Raw genomic sequence first — 20994 nt, forward strand, 5'->3', positions numbered from 1 at the left:
CAAGACAGTAGTTTGAAAAACGAGGTTTTAGTGGTCTTGCAAGTTCAATACGGGTCAGCAAGTGTGATGTGGCGACCAAGAAAGCTAACTAACGTGGTCTCGGCCTGTGTGAAAAGCAGTACAGTTCCTAGGGCTAAGAATGCACCAGTGTCTCCATACTTGGGTCCTGGTTACCTTCATCTGTAGTATGTGTAGAGTTGGAAAGCATCTCGGGTCACCAGGATTCTGAAGGGCCTTAGAGTTTATGTGATACAGGAGCTGGCTGAAGCAACTGGGGATATTTAAAGTGGAGAAGAGGAGACTCGGGAAGATACCCGAACACACATTTAACTCTTTGCAACTTCTACTGGTCCTTGGGGCTAAATGCTGGAAATTATAAGGAATGTGTGTCTTGAGAAAGAAGAAGGTGTGGAAGTGTGGCAGGAAGGTGGCACAGAGCTATCTTCAAGTATCTAAAGGGGCAAGATTATAGACTTATTTTGTTTGGCCCTACAGGGCAACCAAGAGAAATGGGTGGAAGCCACAAAGAGGCAAATTTAAGCTTGATGTTCTAAGGTGGAAGAGGCTGATTAGGGAGCTGATGGCTACCACTGACTAGGTCTTTAAGCAGAAGGTCAATGACCACTTGTTATATATAGAAGACCGATGGCCATTAAGGTCCATTCCAATGCTAAATTTCTGTGACTATGAGCAGCAAAGAAACCCGAATTTGTCTCAGTACTGTCCTCACTTCATGGACACCTTGTTCTTATCGAAAGATTGTGGAGGGGAAGGGAGAAGTAGGGAGGGTCTGTGACAAGGACAATGTGACAAATGAGATAAATACACAGCTTTTTTTTTTTGGGTTCACATCCAGCATCCACCTGCCTCAGCTGCTGACTTCTTCCACCATGCTACAAAGCGAGTCAGGGTGTAACTGTACTTGTCAGGTTCTAGACCGGAACAGGACTTGGGGAAGTTCTGTCAGGCACTTAGGCCAGAATAATTCAAGTCTAGTCAGGGAGATCATAGCACTTCAGTTTTGTCCTTTAGGTGCCCCTAAGTCACACAGTCTTAGGAGCCATGAAAAAATCATAGAACAGTTCATGTGTCATCTCTCCCTACCCCTACCAAAATGGGGAAGGTAGCCGTCTTCCTCAGGAACCTCAGTCCATATTGACAGAGGGCCCTTCCACATCTCGGGCGGTAGCACTGAGCAGCTCCCTCCGGATTTCAGGGGATAGCTGTGGGTGGGACTGCAGGCGAAGAAGCTCTAGCAGGGCCTCCTTCTGTTCTGTGGTCAGATCAGCTTTATAGCGCTGAGCCAGGGTCAGCAGGCTTTGGTGCCAAAGAACAGGAAGCTTTCGCTGCTCAGTCCGAAAGGCCAGGAAGTGAAAGACTAAGGCATCCAGTACCCGGAAGGGCAATGCGTACTTCTTGTCCAGCAGCAGCCGTAGGAAGATGCTATTGGCTCCACTGTATTCCATCTCAGCAATTTTCAGCATGGCTGCACTAAAGGGGGAAGGAGAAGTGGGAACAACAGATGAATATCTCTGTGCCACTGATACTCAAAGGGTTTTCAGTTGGGAAACAGCCTGGGACAGAGTGGTCATACTGCAGAAGCACAGACCTTGAAGCTTAAGAGCAAACCAGAGACAAAAATTCGGCTGGGATGGAGAAAAGGGTATTATTGACTGGAAATTCTTAGGAGCAAGGGGTAATTAAATAACAGGAACAGACTGGTACAATAGAATCAAGAAGACCTGGGTTGAAATGCCCAGGAATAATGCCGCTGTCACTTAAGTACCTGTGTGACCCTGGCCAAGTCACTTAACCCCAACTGCCTAAAAAACAAGCAAACAAACAAACAACCAAAATAAACTGAGGCTCAGAGAAGATGAGCAATTTCCCCAAGGTAATAAGCTGGGATTTCACAAGGCAGGCCTTCTGACTTCAGATCCAAGGCGCATAATATAACACTTCACAGGTTACAGTGCATTTTCCGTCCATCGCTTCATTTAATCCTTGTGTCCTCATCTCCCTTCCTGCCATTGTTTACTCTCTGAACCACCCAAAGGCCAGACTGGGGCGGAGGGAAGAGTAGCCGCTGGACTCTGCACTCTCTGACCCTGCAGCACATCTTCACTGCGCCATTTTATACTAGTTTCCTGCCTCTTTGAGACCTGCCATCAAATCATGGCTACTTCTGGAAAGGGCATGTTAGCGGACTGTTCTATTGTCTCCCTCGGCACTTTTGTGAATTGCCAACCACTGCACTGTTCCTTGGCCTCCCCTCACCTATCTGTGTAGTTTCCTCCATTGAAAGTGAACCTCCTCTAGGACAAATGCCTCAATCCTGCATTTGTATCTTTAGCACTTTAGCACAGTACTTGCAGCATATTAAAGAGGAAAGGGAAATATAGGCATTTTTTAATCGCCTACTATATGCCAGGCATTGGGCTTAACCCGTATATAAACATCTCATCTGGTCTTCACACCAACCTGTCCAGGATCACACCAGTGTCTCAGGCTACATTAGAACTCAGCTCTTGCGGCAGTTAGGTGGCACAGTGGATAGAGCACCAGCCCGGGAGTCAGGAGGACCTGAGTTCAAAATCGGCCTCAGACACTTACTAGCTAGCTGAGTGACCCTGGGCAAGTCACCTAACCCCATTGTCTCCAAAATTAAAAAAATAAAATAAAATAAAAAATGTATAAATGAGGAAGTTGGACCAGACGACTCCTGAGGTCCCTTCCTGCTCCAATCTTTGACTTGCCCACAGTTCACTCAGCCAATAAGCCTGGACTTAAATAGAGATGGTCTGATTCCCCATCTGTTCTATCCACTGAATGGTGCTGCCCCCTCTCAATGATACACTTGATAAAGCTAAACCAGTGGATTAAATATTAGGTCAAGGGAGAAGCTGAAAGAAATGAGCTCTGACTCACACCTTTGACCTGTACTTTGCCCTGCATCAGTTTCCCTATCTGAACTGTGCAGGGAACCTGGCTAACCCTATCCCTGAACTGTCCAGGATGCTGGAAACAGTGACAGACACAAACAGAAAGGGCAGCTGTGAGGAGATCAGGACAACAGCCCCGCAGTACCTTGAGTGCAGCACAGGGATGGAGCACTTGGTGATGATGCTGCCCACAATGATGGCCTCACGAAGGGTACAGGTACCAGATTCACATAGGGGTATCAGGATCCCTGGGGAGGTCAGAGAAAGGACTGTTAGTGAGGACTGGGAGCAGAGGGGAGAAAGTACATGGGGAGAGAAATGGGAACAGTCGGTCCAGGGTTTAAAGGGAACTCTGCCCTCAACTGCAGGAACCAATGTACCCACCTCAGAAAGGCCTACTCTAAGACCTACCTTTGAACCATGCCCCGGTCTTGAATAATGCTTTCTTGAGTGCCATGTAGAGGTGAAAGTTAAGGCGTTTATATTCAGCAATGTCATCTCGCACACGGGGGAGAAGCACCAAGTTGTAGAAGCGCTGGGCCATCCTATCCTTGAGATTGGATGAGAATATCCTGGGTGTGGAAATTTCCAGATCAGTCACAGATGAGATTGTTTTCTGTACATTTTAGTTTCTCCCCAATTACATGTGAACAGTTTTTTAACATTCTGTTTTTTAAGTTTTGAGTTCCAAATTCTATTCCTCCCTGAGATGGTAAGCAATCTGATATAGTTGATACATGTGCAATCATGTAAAACATATTTCCATATGAGTTGTTCTGTGGAAGGAAGGCAGGAAGAAAGAAGGGAGAAAGGGAGGAAGGAAGAAAAGGAAAGAGAGAAAGGAAGAGAAAAACAGTATGCTTTGGTATGTTTTCAGATGCCATCAGTTTTTTCTCTGGAAGCAGGTGGCATTTTTCATCACGAATCCTTTGGGCTTGTCTTGGACCACTGTATTGCTGAGAATAGCTACGTCCTTCATAGTTGATCACGGTACAATGTGCTCCTGGTTCTGCTACATCACTCTGCATCAGTTCATATAAGTCTTTCTAGGTTTTTCTGAAGTCATTCTGCTTGTCATTTCTTATAGCACAGTAGTGTTCCATCACAATTTGTTCAGCCATTCTCCAATTAATGGGCATTCCCTCAATTTCCAATTCTTTCCCACCACAAAAGAGCTGCTATAAATATTTCTATACAAATAGGTCCTTTTCCTTTTTTTGGGGGGATATAGACCTATTAGTGATATTGCTGGATCAAAGGGTATGCACAATTTTATAGCACTTTGAGTACAGTTTCAAATTTCTCTCTAGAATGGTTGAAGCCATTCACAACTCTACCAACAATGCATTAGTTTTCCAGTCTTGCCATACCCCTTCCAACATTTATCATTTTTCCTCTTCTGTCATATTAGCCAAGCTGACAGGTGTGAGTGGTACTTCAGTGTTGTTTTTATCTGCATTTCTCTAATCAAGATGATTTAAAGCATTTTTTCACATGACTAGAGATAGCTTTGATTTCTTTGTCTGAAAACTCAGACGGGATTTTAAAACTAAGTGCCAGATGAACATAAAGTACTAATATTAATATTGTTGTTGTCGTTAGATAGAGCCTGGTCCTTTACATAGCACTCTGGATACTACTGACAAAGCACTGACTTGAAATGAAAAGACTTTAGCTGTCCTGTAGTTCTGCAGGAGAAGTCCCAGGTACTCCACACCAGGGAAAGAGCCCTGGAGGTGGCATCAGGGGACCTTTGTTTGATCCTTACTCTGCCACTCACTGTGTGGCCCTGGGCAAGTCACTTCACCTTATTGGGCCTCTGTTCCTCATCTGTCAAATGAAGGGGTCTGAGTGGATGGCTTCGGAAGTCCTTTCCTAAATAAATCAATGACCCTATGGATCACCACCCACTTCTGCCTCCCAGAGAACGTCTCTTCCATAGCCAGTCCATCAGCAATTCCAGGGCAGACTCAGGGAGAATGGAGGGAAAAGAATGAGAACAGAGTGACATAAAGGCTACTTGGAGCTTTCAAGGGAGATAAATCTCTCTAGCACATGTGCCAAAACCCCAAATAAGGACAAGCCAAGCCACCTTCTCTTCACCATCCTAGTTGAAAACTGGCAAAAGACAGTGAAGATGTCACAAATGCCAAGCTGTCCTTCATGACACCCCAGAGCATCGTGAAGAACAAATGAAAGGCCAGCACTCCTGACCTAAATTCTAGGGTGTTGCTGATGAAGCAGTGGAGATATCTAGGAATGCACATAACCATCTTAGGAGACCAGTAAGCCTAAGCAGACACCAGGTTCCCAGTCTCTTCCTTCGGTAGTCCAACTATCACATATTTGCCAAAATAACCTCCTTAAAACATGGATGTGACCATAAGACTCTTTTAGGAATTCCCATGGGCTACAGGATAAAAATGCAAACTCCTTGGCTTTTTAGTCCTCCAACATTTGGTTCCCAACTATCTTTCTAGCCTTATTTCAATCTGGACTTCTCCATTTACTGTACAGTTGAGGCAAACTAGAGTATCTGCTAGCTTGATCTTGTCCAACATTCAGCCCACATCAGTACCTTTGGGCAGACTGCCAGCTAATCCCTTCATCACCCACCCCTTCTGCTTCCCTCCTCCCGTTATGATTCTTTTCAAGGTCCAGCTCAGGCACTGCTACATCCTCCTGGACTCTTCCAGCTGAAAGGAACTTCTCTTCCTTCTTCCACTCATAGAGCATTTTGTCTGGACCTCCCCACAACCCCCAATTAAATGCTCTTTGAAGGCACAGATTGTGTCTCATCTTGGGTATTAGGCAGCTGGTGCAGTGGTTAGGGTGCTGGGCCTGGAGTCAGGAAAACCTGAGTTCAAATCCAGGCTCAGACACTCTGTGACTCTGGACAAGTCACTTAACTTCCATTTGCCTTAGTTTCCTCAACTGTAAAATGAGGATAATAACAGCATCTATCTTACAGAGTTTTGAGAATCAAATAATATTTGTAAAGTGCTTGGCACAGTGCCTGGCACATAGTAGGTGCTATATAAATGCTTATTCCCTGTTTCTATTTTTATATCCCAAGTGCCTGGTACCAGTGTGAAACACATAGTAGGTACTTAAATAACTTTAGTTGAACTGAACTGAAATATAACAGAGGGGCTAGAAGGTGACAAACCATGTGATGAAGAGGCTACATGGAATGAGAGGCGTTAGGGCAAGTCAGGGAGCATGGCAAAAGGGGGGAGGACCTTCCGTCTATACTAACCCTACTTCCGGTTCTGGGTCTCCTTTACCTGGTGGCCTGGTACATGGCAGCTGCAGTCCAGCTCTCTGGCTCTGTGATATAGAGGATCTGCTCCCAATTGGAGAGAGCAGGAATAATTTTAAAGGCTTTGGGAAGTTTGCCACTCCGGTACTTGGATAACACCTAGGGTGAAAGGGAAGCCGGAAAGGGAAATCATGAATTATAAATGAGAATGATTAATATTTTTAAAACACAGGTCTGACCATGTCACTCACTCAAGACACTCCTGGGGGCTAGCTCCCTACTGCTTGTAGGCTAAAATACAAACTCTTTTGTTTGGCTTTTAAAACTCATCACACACTGGCTCCCATACCTCTTTCCAGGATGGCCTAGTATACGTCCCTCTCCTTCTCCCCCTTGAGAGTGCGGTCATCCATGCTGTCCCATCTCACATCTGTGACCCTAGTATGCCCTCTCTTCTCACTTCTATTTCTTAGCTTCTTCTTCTGCTCAGCCCAAATGCCACCTCTTATATGTATGTCTGACCTTAATTTCCCAGTTGCTAACTCCACTCTCCGTTACTATGTGTTCCATTGCCTGCAGAGAATTTCAGTTCCTTGAAGGCAGGAACTGTTTCACTTTTGTCTTTGAATCTCTAGTACCTAGCATGGTGCCTGATAAAGACCTTCTTAACCCAGCCCCCTCCTACCTTTCCAGTCTTCTTACACCTTACTCCCCAACACATATTCTTGGATCCAGTGGCACTGGCCTCCTAGTTGTTCTGTGCTCAGTATGTTCCATTTCACAGCCCTGGGCATTTTCACTGGCTCTACCCCATGTCTGCAATGCTCTCCCTCCCTTACTCCCAATTACTGACCTCCCTAGCTACCTTCAGTCTCAACTAAAATCCCACCTTCTTCTTCTTTTTTGTTTTTTTAACATCCCAGCTTCTTCAGGAAGTCTTCTCCAACTTCTCTTAATTCCAGTGGCTTCCCTCTGTTCATTATTTCCTATTTATCCGGTGTATAGTTTGCTTTATTTATATTTGTTTGCCAGTTGTCTCCTCCATTAGACTCTTTGGCCTCTTTTTTGTATCCCTAGCACTTAGCACAGTACCTGGCACATAGTAGGCACTTAATAAATTTTTATTGATTGTTGATTAATTAATTCTTGTGGAATAAGTAAAGAAAACCTTTTTTTTTAAAGCATCAAACATGATTTAAGTACCTACTATGTGTTAGATCCAAGAATTACAGATTTTCCGTCACTGCTCCTCCCCTCAATGCTGTGGCTCTTACCTCTCTGACACCCTTGTAGACTTCAAGAACCCGGGGTTCCAGCTGGGGCATAGGGCAGCCTGACACCTCAGACATAACAGTTTCCACCTCTGTCTTCTTTTCTGTCAATTTTTCCATAATGATGTCTGCCAGTGTACGCCTGAAGGCAGAAGGAAGAGGCACAGTTGTGGTAACAGGTCAGATGGGATTAACCTTCACAGAGATCACCTGATTCCACATTCCCCAACTTTCACTTTGATGACAAAATACCTGGGGTAGCAGATAAGAAGGTAACTGCCACATTCTTGATGACAAGACCAGAGCTGAATAGAAAATTTGACATTCAACACAAGACAAGAGAGAAGCATAAAAAGGTAAACATAGAAGAGAACTCAGAAGAGACTCAAGAAAGTTAAATAGTTTACATTCCTATATGGGTAGTAATACATGTAATTCCTAAGAACTTTGCCACTATTATGGTAGTTAGAAGCCTGCACAGGCAGAGTGCATGGGTCTGAATCACTTATGTTGGAATGAACTAAAAAAAAAAAAAGGGGTGAGAAAGAGGGATGCCCTAGAAGAAGGAGAATGGTAGAGGTTGAATGGGGGAAATTATCTCAAATAAAAGAGGCATGCAAGGAAAAGCTTACAGTGGAGGGGAAAATGGGGGGAATTGTGGGCAATGCTTGAACCTCATTCATCAGAATTGATTCAAAGAGGGAAGAATACACATATTCTCCCTCTCTCTCTCTCTCTCTCAGTTGGGTGTAGAAATATCTCTTACCCAACAGGAAAATGGGAGAGAAGGGGATAAAAGGGAGGCGGGAGCCTGTGGAATGATAAAAGGGAATGCAGATTAAGGGAGGCAGTGGTCAAAAGCAAAACAGACTTTTGAGCAGGGACAGGATAAAAAGAAAGAGAGAGAGAGATAAACAGAAGAAAACAGAATGGAGGGAAATATACAGTAATCATAACTATGAATGTGAATAGGATGAGCTCACCCATAAAAAATGGAAGCAGACAGCAAAATGGATCAGAAACCAGAATCCAACAATAATTTTTTACAAAAGACGCACTTGAAACAGAAAGATACACAGAGTTAAAATAAGGAGGTGGAACAGAATCTATTATCCTTCAGCTGAAGTAAAAAAGGCAGGAGTAGCAATCATGAATTCAGACAAAGCAAAAGTAAAAAGACTGAATTAAAAGAGATAATCACAGAAACTGCATTTTGATGAAAGGTCCCATAGACAATGAAGTAACATCAAAAAATTTTTATAGCACGTTTCTCTGATACTCCTTTTCCTCAAATATATAGAGAACTGAGTCAAATTTATGAAAACAAGAGCCATTTCACAACTGATAAATTGTCAAGGGATGTGAAGAGACAGTTTTCAGAGGAAGTCAAAGCTATCCAGAGTCATATTAAAAAATGCTGTAAATCATTATTGAATAGAGAAATGCAAATTAAAACAACTCTGAGGTACCATCCCACACTTATCAGAAATGACAAATGCTGGAAGGGATGAGGGGAAATAGATATACTGCTGAACCAGTGGTGAACTCGTCCAACCATTGTGGAGAACAATTTGGAACTATGCCCAAAGGCATATATTTTGACCCAGCAACAGCACTACTATGTCAGCATCCCAAAGAGATCAAAGAAAAAGGAAAAGGACCTATATGTTTTGTTTTTTGCCAGGCAATGGGGTTAAGTGACTTGCCCAGTGTCACACAGCTAGTAAGTGTCAAGTGTCTGAGGCTGGATTTGAACTCAGGTCCTCCTGACTCCAGGGCTGGTGCTCTATCCTAGCTGCCCCTGGAAAAGGACCTACATGTATAAAAATACAGCAACCCTCTTTGTGGTGGCAAAGAATTGGAAATTAAAGAGATACCCCATTGGGGAATGGCTGAACAAGTTGTGGTATATGACTGTGATGGAATACTGTGAAATAAGAAATGAGGGGGATGATTTCAGAAAAACATGGGAACACCTATATGAATTAATGGAAAGTGAAGTGAGCAGAACCAGATCATCGTACACAGTAACAGCAATATGGCAATGATGATCAACTGTGAAAGACTTAGCTAGTCTGATCAATATGATGATCCAAGACAATTCCAAAGGACTCATGATGAAAAATGCTATCCACCTCCTGAGAAAGAACTGATGGGAGCCTGAGTGAAAGTATAGTTTTCTCACTTTATTTTTCTTGTTTGCTTTTTGGCAATAATGGCTAATATGGAAATATATTTTGCATGATTTCACATGTATAATTGATATCATCATATTGCTTGCCTTCTCAGTGGGCAGGGGAGAGAGGAAAGGAGAAAATCTGGAACTCAAAATTTAAAAAAAAATTCTAAAAATAAGTTAAAAAAAAAAAAGGTAACTGCCTGCCCCTGACTCCAGGCCTGTCCATCCACCACCTGTTGTTCATATATAGTAAGACTCACCTGACCAGTTTTGTCAGGGGATGCAATGGGTCATCTAAGTGAATTTCACAGATGAACTGAAGCTTTTGCCGCTTAAACCCTACTCAAATGTCTCACTGGGGCATGACTGACTTTCTGAGGTGAAACAAACTCTCAAAATTCTACCAAGCCAGAAAGTCATTAGGTACAGGCCCAGCAGCAGACTTCGGGTTTGTCAAAAGAGGACCAGTCTTGAAGGACTGGGAGAGGCTGATCACCAAAGGTTTAGTCATCAGGAAAGGACTTATTTAGCTACAACAAATCTTTTGAAAACTGCCTGTTCTTATCTTTTAACTATTAATCTTTAAGGGAATGGCTTAGTCTTATAAATTTGAATCAGTTCCTAATGTATCTTGGATATAAGTCCTTTATTGGAAAAATCTATTGCAAAGATTTCTTTCCCAGGTACCTGTTTCCCTCCTATCTATGACTGCATTGGTTTTATTTACTGGCCACAGCAACTCACAAAGATTGCTAACTGAAGAATGGAAACAGTGATGAATTGAGAGTCAGAGGAGCTCAGGTGGAATTCCATCCTGGGCACTTGCTACCTGTCTAACCTCAGGGCAAATCGTTTCCCCTCTATGGCACTCAATTTCCTCATCTGTAACAAAAAGGTTAGAGTAGATAGTCTCTGGGAGTCTCTTCCAGCTCTTTATCTGGGATCCTAGGATGGTGCATAGAGTCAATGTTATCTGGATTGATGGCTGTAGCAATCTCACAGATGCTTGAAGATTGAAAGTGAAAGCCAACAACTTCAATCACTCAACCTTGTTTATTGATTTAGGATGGAAATTTTTCTAAAATATATACTTCTCAGCAGTCTTAAAGAGCCTGAATGGAATGTAACCTTTCCTTGATGATCAGGGCTATCATTATGGTAATCAATTACTGGTACTGTGCAGTAATTCAGTGAGGCCCACAGGGATTTTAAAGCTGCTTGCATCTACACTAAAGAAGTCCAGGTGGCCTTGTTTTTTGAATTTTTATGACTGCTTTTGATAATTTTTCATCTTTCCTCTTGTCAAGAGCCCCTTTAGAATCAAAGAATCTTCAAATGGGAAGAAATCTTATGAGATATTCCAGATCTAACCTTCCACTGAGTGCAGAAAACCTCTCTACAACATTCCTGAGAGGTGGCAATCCAGTTTCTGCTTGAATACTTCTTGTGATGGGAAGGCCACTATTCTAAAAAGGCAACCTGTTCCATTCTGGGACAGCTCTTCTAATGGTTAGAACACTCTTCCATATGCTGAGCCTGAACTTGCCTCTTTATAATGCCCCTCCATTGGTCTTGGCTCTGTTCTCTGAAACTAAACAGAATTAGCCTAATTCCTTTCAAAATGACAGTCCTTCAGAGATTAGAGGACAGCTATTATATTATAAAATTTTAGAGCTGACAGGAACCTCAAAAAGGGACATCTTACCTAACAAGTGGTCATGCAGATTTAACTCTCTCCTTCACCATGAGGCAGCCCCTTCCACTACGGAATATCTCAAGTTGTTAGGAAGTCTTTCTTGATATCATTAGGCCTCGATTTGCCTCTCTGCAACTTCTGCCCATAGCTTCTGGTTTTATCTCTGGGTCAAACAGAATTTCTCTTGCATGTAACAGCCCTTCAAATAAATGAAGATGGCAACTGTGTCCTTCCCTCCATGTGCCTACCTCAACCCAATCTTTTCCAGGTTAAATATCACCTATATCTTCCTTTCTCACGGTTAAACACTCCCAGCTCCTTCAACTATGCCTCAGATCATATGGTCTTGAGTCCATACACTAGCATGAATTACTCTCCTCTGGGCTTGGGGGTAGTTTATCAACGTGCACCTTAAAATATGACGCCCAGGATCAGACACACTGTTGTATGTGGGGTATGACCAGGTTCTTTCAACTCCCTCATTCTGGCTATGAGAGACAGGAATTCAGATTAAGGCTTTTCTGACCTCTACATCACATTGTTAACTCATGTCAGTTTGTAGCACATTAAAATCCATTTTACATGAACGACAGTTCATGTAAACAGGGGAAATTTTTTCCCATTCTAGACTTTTACAGTGAAGTAGATTCTCCTGAGCCTAAGCACTTAACAGGCCTTCCAATTGATCTCTATTAAATTAGTAATTGGCATTTATACATCATTTTAGAGTTTGCAAAATTGCTCTTTACACATTACCTCATTTGGCACTTAAAAACTATGTGGTAGGTTCTATGGGTATTATCCCCATTTTACTGAAGAGTAAACTGTGATTTAGAAGACAGATCGACTTCAACAGGGTCACACAGTTATTAAGTATCACAGACAGGATTTATAATTTGGTTTTTCTGAATCCAAGACTAATATCTTACCTAATATACCACAATGCCTCTTGTTAGATAACAACCCAACTTTTTTCAGCCTGTTCAAATCTTTTTGGATCTTGATTGTATCATCCATGATACAAGCTGTTCATCCTAGCTTTGTATCAGCTACAAATCTGATAAGTTTTGCTTTACCGGAGTAATAGATAAAAAAGTTGAAAGAAAGGGCACAGAGCTTTGTGGCATGCCACTAGGGACAACCTCCTCCAGAAATCATGATACTTATCAATAAATCAATACTCTCTGAGCAGTTAACTGATCATCTAGTTCACATCACTCCATAGTATTCATAGAAGGAAAGACTTTTTTTCAAATGTCTTGTTGAAATCTATTCCCTTTTCTCTATCTTAGTGGCTTCTGTGTCCTCGGTCAAAAACTGGCAAAGACAAGTGAGGAAATTCAGGATGTCACAGAATATTGAGGCTATTTCTGTAATGTTCCAAAGTATTCAGATTAAATGATTGAGAGCCAGCACCCCAGAGCAATCACAGGGAATTCCTAAGAGGAGTTTAAATAGGAAATAGTTTAAAGATGCATAAGATCATAAAAGAGGAAGGCAAGAATTGAAGGAAGATGCCATAAAAATACTTAAATGGTATGGAACGAAAAGTCAATTAGTCAACAAACATTTATTAAGAATCTACTATGTGTCAGGCACTATGCTGAGTGCTGAGGATAAAAAGAAAGGCAAAAGGCAGTCCCTGCCCTAAGAAAGTTCACAATCTAATGAGAGAGACAAAAAGCAGACAACTATGTACAAACAAGAGATATAGGAGATAAATTAGAATTAAGAGGAATTGGGAAAGGCTTCCTGTAGAAAGTGGGATTTTGACTGGGACTTGAAGGAAATCAGGGAAGCCAAGAGGCAGAGATGAGTACTTAATGGGGAGAGGGAGGGCTGAAAGGGCTAGGGAGTGAATTTCAGGTATAAGAAGACCATAAAAGCTGGTGTAGGGGAGGCAGAGAATGTCAGAGGATTTTATATTTGATCCTAGAAGTGACAGGGAGCCACAGGAGTATACTGAGCAGGTGTGTGACAAGGTCAGACCTGCATTTTAGGAAGAGCACTCTGATAGCTGGGTGGCAGACAGACTGGAGTGAGAAGAGACTCAAAGCAGGCAGAGCCACCAGCAAAATACCATGCTAATCCAGGAGTGAGGTGATTGAAGGCCTGTGTCAGGGTGGTAGTGATGTTAGAGGAGAGAAAGGGCACAAGTGAGAGATGTCACAAAGCTGGAACAACAAAGCAACGGGGCATGTGTTATGTAATAGACTGTTGATTCATACCAATATAGAGTTCAGAGAGAAAGAGCTCGCCCAAGAGGAAAGTATGGAGAACATACAAGAGTGCTGGATTACTGAGTGCAGAACTGCTAAAGACTTTGGGGGCCAACTGGCAAAGCATGTGAAGAAACAGCAGTCATGTTGTAACTACAAGGAAAGAACTCATAGTATTCTGTTGAGAGGACCTGGGAGAGGAAGACTGATGGAGCAGACTAGTGCCTAAAAGGACAACTGCTAAAGACTTTGGGGGCCAACTGGCAAAGCATGTGAAGAAACAGCAGTCATGTTGTAACTACAAGGAAAGAACTCATAGTATTCTGTTGAGAGGACCTGGGAGAGGAAGACTGATGGAGCAGACTAGTGCCTAAAAGGACACCAAATGAAACAGCCAAAAGGGTAATGCATATTATAGAAAAGAGGAAAGATAAAGGGAAGGGGAAAGGATGGAAATCTGACCTATATGCAGAATGTGTTTTGTTTGGTGATGGGACTGCCTCTCCTTTGTATTTGTATCTACCAGTACCTAGCACAGAGAAGTTGTTTAAGAAACACTTGTTAATGGACAAATACAGAGATACCTTTTAAAATAACATCACTACCATCACACATAGGGAATGAAATACTTAACTTCCACAAAGCAACTGTGGCAACCTTTGGTCCTTCTGTCATTTCTTCCTACTTTACTTCTGAGCTTCCCTCCACCCAAAAGGACCGAATTAATCATCTCTACTTTGTGCCATCCCTGCAGTCCAGTGGAAAAAGCCCTGAACATGAAGTCTAGTGACTAGAGTTCAAATCTTAGCTCTGGTGCTTACTTGCTATGTGATTTTTGTGTAAGTCACTGAACTTCTATGGGTCTTATTTTTCTCAGCTGTTAAATGAGTGGGTTGGTTGGATCAGATGAGCTTTAAGAATCACACCTAAAACACATCACAATCTAGTCCCTTTGTACTTTTCCTTTGTACACTCCTCCTTTTCCTCCACTTGTCCCCCCCATCCTGGAATGTTCTTTGTCCTCTGGTTTATCTGCTGGCTTCCTTCAAGACTCAGCTCAAATCCCATCTTCTGCAGGAGGTCCTAACAGCTATCGCCTTCTCTCTCAGACTAATTTCCATTTACGCTAGATACATCTTATAACTGCATACAATTATTTTACTGATCTCTCCTCCAATAGAGTGTGAGTTTTTTAAGGGCAGGGACTACCTTTTTACCCTACTTTATATTTCTAGCACTTAGCACACTGTTTATCTAATAAGTACTTAAAATAAATGCTTCATGACTAACTAAAATTCCTTTCAACTACTTCTCTTTGCTCTCCTCAGCCTCAACCTGATACTGAAACATAAGTTGAGTATAAATTTAATAATTTCTAAAATCAGCAAATAACACCTCGTTTAACCTATCACCATTTGGGGGGGGGGTGCAGAGAGAATAAGGAGAAGATGAGAAAGGAATGCAGGAATATCATGAGACTCTGGAGAGCCACCAGCTGAAAAAGCAACAAAAGTCAGGATTCAAGTGCAAATAATGAGACGTGAATCTAATATTCTTCATATTGGGTAGTATATACAGATTACAAATGGGGCTTAGACAGAATAAGTAGTTTGTCAGGTAGAAAACATAGTATCTATTAATTTATCTGGCACAGATTTCCTTGAAAACAGTACAAAATCCTATAATTTTCTATGTTCATATTGTCTTGGCCCAGGTGAATGCAGGAAAGGAATATGAATATTCAAGTCTCAGATAATCCCCAGTTAGAGTGGACTATATAGTTTGAAAGAGTTGTCAGGATGTCTGCACCCAGATGGATGAAGAGGCTCTTCACAGTGCCTTGAAGTCATCCTGGTCTTTAGTGGTCCATCTTAACCTGTGTTCCTCCAAATGACAGTGATCTGATCCCCTTCAAAAGACCTAAACCTGTCTTTGGTAGTGGGGATGAAAAATATACCCTAGCAATCAACTTACCACTAGAATTTCCCACTAAGACCCAGGTGTCCTATTATTCCAATCCAACCCTACCTGAGTGGGGGGTTCTTGTTCATGAACATTTCGATGGCATGCTCATCTTCGGGACTGACAACTACCTCCGAGTCATATGCTGATCCCACCATTTCTGCTGCCTTCTCCAAGGATGGCCACTCCTCATCCTCGTCCTCTCCATCTGATTCACCAACCTGGGCTCCTCGGCCTATGGGAGGAGGTCAGTGAACATGTGAAGGGTCATCAGGGAAGGCACAACTCAAATCAATTCCACAAGTATTTAAGTGCTTTCTGTTTGCTGCATACAGTGCTACCTGATTCGGGGGGATATGGATGAAGTTTTAGTTAAACACTTGCTTTGTGGTGCTTACAAACAAGCTAAACACACATGAAACAGTAACAATACCAGAACACAATTAAGTGCCCATATTTTTTAAAGTAGCAAAGAACTGAAAACTAAAGGGGTACCCATGAATTGGGGAAATGACTGAACATGGATGGAATATGAATGTAATGGAATATCACTGTGCCCTATGAAATGAGGAAAGGGATGGCTCTAGGAAAACCTGGAAAGATGTATAAACTGACGAAGAGTGAAATGAGCAGACCCAGGAGACCAATTTATACCATGACAACTACAAAGACAAATACTTTAAAAAAAACTTAACTCTGATCAGCGAAGTGACTAGCCGAGATTGCAGAGGCCTGGTGAGGAGACATTACATTGACACAAAGGTGATATCAGGATGGAGAATGAGATACAGATTTTTTTTAGACATAGCCAACGTCAGAATTTGTTTTACATAACTAGGTTTACGTGTTATGAGAGAGAACATAAATTTTTAATTTAAAAAATAAAAGGGAAAAAAAAGAGAACAGTTTGGCAAGATAGTATGTGCTAAGTACTAGTGGAGAAAGAAGTTGTATATGTAAGGTCCTAATTGCCAGGCAGAAGTCTAGTTGGAGACACAAGGTTCAGACATGTTAAAAAAAAATAAGGGTAGGTGGTATCAGATAAATTTAAAACCTGGGCAAAGATAGTAAATGCTACAGGAATTCCAAGAAGTGAGGCAGCATTTCAACTAAATGCTAAATATGGGTATCAATGAATTATGGTATACTAGAAAGAGCACTGGACTTTGTACCAAAGATTCAGAGCTGGAAGGAACCGTAGAGTATATCTATTCCAACCCTCTCATTTTACAGATATGGAAACTGAGGACCAATAAGGTTCAATGAACTCACCTATGGTCACAAAGGCTGGTGACAGAGGTAGGATTTGAACCTGGGTTCCTTAATTTTGAAGCCAAGGCTCTTTCAACTGTACAGTGTTGGAATATTCACTTTGCTTCATCTGTCAAATGGCAGGGTTAGACTACAGGTTTTGGGAGACAGCACCAGAAGACTTGGTGTGAACCTGACACCGAACTAGCTGTGCCATCTCGAACAAATGACTCATCCTTGTTTAGCCTCATTCTCCTCACCTAATAATATTGGTAGTACCTATCTTATAGTTATTTGTGAGGTTCCACTAAGGTCACTACTCAGGAAATATTTACTGAGTACCTACTATGGGCCACTGTGCTAGGCACTGGGGAAACAAATACAAAAATCAAACCATCCCTGCCCTCAAGGGGCTAACATACCATCAAATGACTCAACATATGCATATGAGTATATGGAAAATAAATACAATAGCTTTTCTTCCTAGGGAAGGGTACTGGCAGATAGGAAGATAGGAAAGGCTTCATGGAGAAGGTGGTACTTCAGTTGAATTTTGAAGGAAAGAAAGCTGAAACTAAGAAGGAAGTGATTCCAAGCATGGGGAACAGCCCCAGGGCAAAGGTATGGAGACTGGAAATAAAAGGGGAGGAAAAGCAAGAATGGCAGTTCCTGGATGGCCTATGGAGTAGATTAAAAGCTTTCTATGCCACAGGAGTTTATATGCAGTCCTATAGGCAAGGAGGAGCCAGGTGAATTGGGAGTTACCTAAAACTTGTACTTTAAGAAAATCATTTTGGCATCTGTGTGAAGGGTGGAAAGAAGGAGGGAGTCTTTGAGACAGGGAAACCAATTAACAAGTTATTAGGTGAAAGGTGATGAAGGCCTGAATTAGGCTATGTAGACAGAAGGGGAGGGATATGAGAGATGTGGATGTAGAAATGGCAAGATTTGAGTACTAAATGGATATGTGAGTGAAGGAGGTTAGGATGTCAAGGATTCAAAATTGGATGAATGGAAGTCAGAAATAGGTTAAGAAGAGTATTTGGTTTTCGGACAAAGAGAATGAGCTCTGAATGTTATATATTGAGTCTGAAATGCCTAACAAGCAGTTAGAGATGTGGGGCTGAAGTTTAGGATATAGACGAGGGTTAAATAAAGAGATGTGGGAGTCATTTGTGTACCTGGCACACAGTGAATACATAAAGAATGTTTTATCTATGTATATATAAATATTTTCACTTTATTCAGCTAATGTTTAAATGAACAGACACAGGAAATGTTGATCACAAAATATGATCGTAGCCTAAACAGGCCAAAAGACTCGGAGCCCAGGATATAGTCTTGGGGTATACCAGGGGTGTGCTGGAGTCAGCAACTAGCTCTTGGGATTGTCAAATTTTCAATGTGGGGATTTATACCTTGGAAGCTGGTAAATGTTGCAGATGAGAGCCTGATTTACTTTTTTGTTGATTATCTAGACTTAAGATATGGAGAATACATTAATTATGAAGATTAAGCTTAAAAGCATGTGGAAGAGCTGATTATTATACATTTACCAGCATATCACTGGGGTATACCTACAGTTAGGTAGTGTGATTGTGGATCATGAACCAGTAAAGGAGTCTGAGAAGGAGTGGTCACACATGAAGGAGGAGAACCAACAGAGCAAACTGTCTGAAAACCTAAAGAAGAGAGAATATCCAGGAGGAGAGGGTGGTCAGTAGTAAACTGTAAATGCAGCAGGGATGGAAAGTGAGAAAAGGATAACTAAATAATAGATGTAAACAAACAAATGAAAAATGCTGTTTGACACTTTTCGTTTATCAGATGACCTCCAGGGTCCTATCTAGGTACAGAATTCTGAGACGTCTAGTGAGAAGGAAAGGGAAGTGAATGAATATCACTGTTGGGGTCCCCTTTCCCTGCCATGGCTTACTTGCTACCATGCCTGAGTCATCAGTTAACAGACATTTATTAAATGTCCTCTATGTGTTAGACACTGTGCTAAGAGCTAGCTATACAAAGGGAAAAACAGTAGATGCTTCCAGTGAACTCAATCTAATGGGAGAGGCCACAGGAAGACATTAAAGGGAATTGGGAAAAGTTTCTTGCAGAAGGTGGGATTTTTAGTTGAAACCTGAAGGATGCATGGGGGAGAGCCAATGAAAAGAGAAGTATAGATTTGGAGGGTCTTGGTCAAGCAACAGCAAGAAGACTAGAGTCCTTGAATGGTAGAGTATGTGGAAGACAGGATTTTATATCTGATGCTGGAGATAAAAGAGAACCACTTTAGTTTACTAAATGCAGAAATTACACGATCAGACCTGAACTTTAGGAAGAACAGTTTGACATCTCAGTGGAGGATGGACTGCCCTGATTATACAATAGTCCAAGGATGAGGTGATGAGGGTCTGTACCAGAATGGTGCCGGCGTCAGAGGAGAAAAGCGAACATATAGATGTTTCTACAAAGGTAGAATCCACAGGACTTGCCAATTGATTGGAAATAGTGAGATGAGAAAGAATGAAGAGTGGAGGATGACTGTTAGGTTGTCTAGGCTCCTGACAGTAATAGCAAAGTTAGGGTTTGAGAGCAAAGATAATGCGTTCAGGTTTGGATATAATGCCTTTAAGGAGTCTATGGGACATACAAATGGAGATGTCCGATAATAAGTTGGAGATGTGAGACTGAACATTAGGGATAAAAAACTCTATGGATAAAAAAACCTAAGAACCACCTGCACAGAGACTATAAATGAATCCATGGATGCTGATAAGACCACCAAATGAAATAGTAGAGAGGAATAAGAGAGCACAGAGTTTTGGGGCACACACAGTTAGAGAGCTTCACTTGGATGAAGGTCCAGCAGAGAAGACAGCAAAAGAGCATGTGGCCCTCTAGGTCCTCAAGTGTGGCCCTTCGACTGAATCTAAACTTAGCAGAACAAATCCCCTTAATAAAAGGATTTGTTCTGCAGAACTTGGACTCAGTCAAAAGGCCGAACCCAAGGACCCAGAGAGCCATATGTGGCCTAGGGCTGCAAGATGGAGTACCGTCAGGAAAGCCTACAGAAAACAGAGTATTAAGGGAGGTCGACCCAGTGTCAAAAGCTGCAGAGATTTGTAGATTAAGAAATCACTGGTAACTTGGTGAGAGCAGTGCTGGTAGAATGATATCAGAAGGCAGACTGCAAAGAACTGAGAATGACAGAAAGGTTAATTCAAAGTTAGTACCTATTGTAAACAGGCTTCTCAAATTCAGCCGAAGAGAGGGGGACAGATACAGTTTGATAGAGAGGGGGAATGGACGGATCATTGAGGATGGGGGAGATGGGTGCATATTTGTAAGCAGTAAGCAAGCAGCTTGTGTACAGGGAGAGATTGAAGATTAGTGAGAGTATGCTTTTAAGGTTTCCCCGAAGCTCCGCCTTAAGTTTCTCGGCCCCTCCCCCTCCCCGACCTCTCCAGCGGAGGCCGGGCTCGACCCCCTCACTAACCCAGCTGCGTGGTGGGCTTTCTCGGCTCCGTCCTGTCACCCGAGCCATGTTCGGCTTCTAGCTCCTCCTGCTGCTCTCGCGCCTGCTGCAGGATCCGCCGGGTCAGCCGGGGTCCCACGTACTCTTCTTCCTCCGTCCCGCGCCCTCGGTCCCTCCGTTTCTCCCGGACTCCGGGCTGTACGGCGTCCCCTGCCAGGATCTGGTCCGCCAGCGGGGCATGCTTTGTCTTCCCTCCGGCCTTACGGGACGCCTTGATCTTGGGCATGGTCTCCACTATCCTTTCCTCCAAAATACACGTGGGGAGCTGGCAGGAATCTGGACTGCGCCGGCGCCCTGCATTGCGTAATACTCTGCACTTCCCGGATTTACAAGACAAGCTCCATTGGCGAAACGCAGCGCCTCCCAGCCGTCGGAGGCCGGAAAATCAGCTTCCGGAACTACCCAGGCCCCGCCCCCTGAAGTTAGACGTCAGCAGGCTCCGCCCGAGGCCCTGCAGTAGAGTAGGACGGCTTGCGTTATCTAAATTAGACTCCTAGTTGCTCACTGTAGTTGGAGCCCTAGCTTGGATTTGTTCTGTCTTTCCGATGTCAGCATTTAGGTCGCGAGTCAATTCCTAGAAACCTCCCGCCCTGCTCTAGGGTGGGGAAAGTGGGCGGAGCTCCCAGTCGGGGGTGATCGCCTAAGTCCTGGCAAGTCCCCGGCTTGTGCTCTCCTTG

At 42.8% G+C, this 20994-nt stretch overlaps 1 protein-coding gene across 1 annotated transcript; it reads right to left on the reverse strand.

The window, feature by feature from the left end:
- Positions 1 to 819: 819 nt before the first annotated feature.
- BYSL (bystin like) lies at positions 820 to 20988 on the reverse strand. The gene is made up of 7 exons (XM_020979741.2): positions 20279 to 20988; positions 15598 to 15766; positions 7479 to 7617; positions 6230 to 6363; positions 3354 to 3514; positions 3088 to 3190; positions 820 to 1491 (listed from the first exon to the last, which is right to left on the reverse strand). The coding sequence occupies exons 1-7, from the start codon at positions 20541 to 20543 to the stop codon at positions 1146 to 1148; spliced, it is 1317 nt and encodes a 438-aa protein (XP_020835400.1). The 5' UTR covers positions 20544 to 20988; the 3' UTR covers positions 820 to 1145.
- Between the last annotated feature and the right edge of the window lie 6 nt (positions 20989 to 20994).

The sequence above is a fragment of the Phascolarctos cinereus genome, unplaced genomic scaffold (assembly GCF_003287225.1).
Source record: "Phascolarctos cinereus isolate Bilbo 61053 unplaced genomic scaffold, phaCin_HiC Scaffold_5;HRSCAF=322, whole genome shotgun sequence".
Taxonomy (NCBI): Eukaryota; Metazoa; Chordata; class Mammalia; order Diprotodontia; family Phascolarctidae; genus Phascolarctos; species Phascolarctos cinereus.

Bases quoted from the DNA above. Each gene is read 5' to 3' on its own strand.
- BYSL (XM_020979741.2), bottom strand. From the start codon at position 20,543: ATGCCCAAGATCAAGGCGTCCCGTAAGGCCGGAGGGAAGACAAAGCAT. The intron at 3,515-6,229 runs GTAAAGGAGACC...TTCCACACCCAG, and splicing joins GCCATGTACCAGGCCACCAG to GATATTCTCATCCAATCTCA. The intron at 3,191-3,353 runs GTAGGTCTTAGA...TGACCTCCCCAG, and splicing joins GACCGGGGCATGGTTCAAAG to GGATCCTGATACCCCTATGT.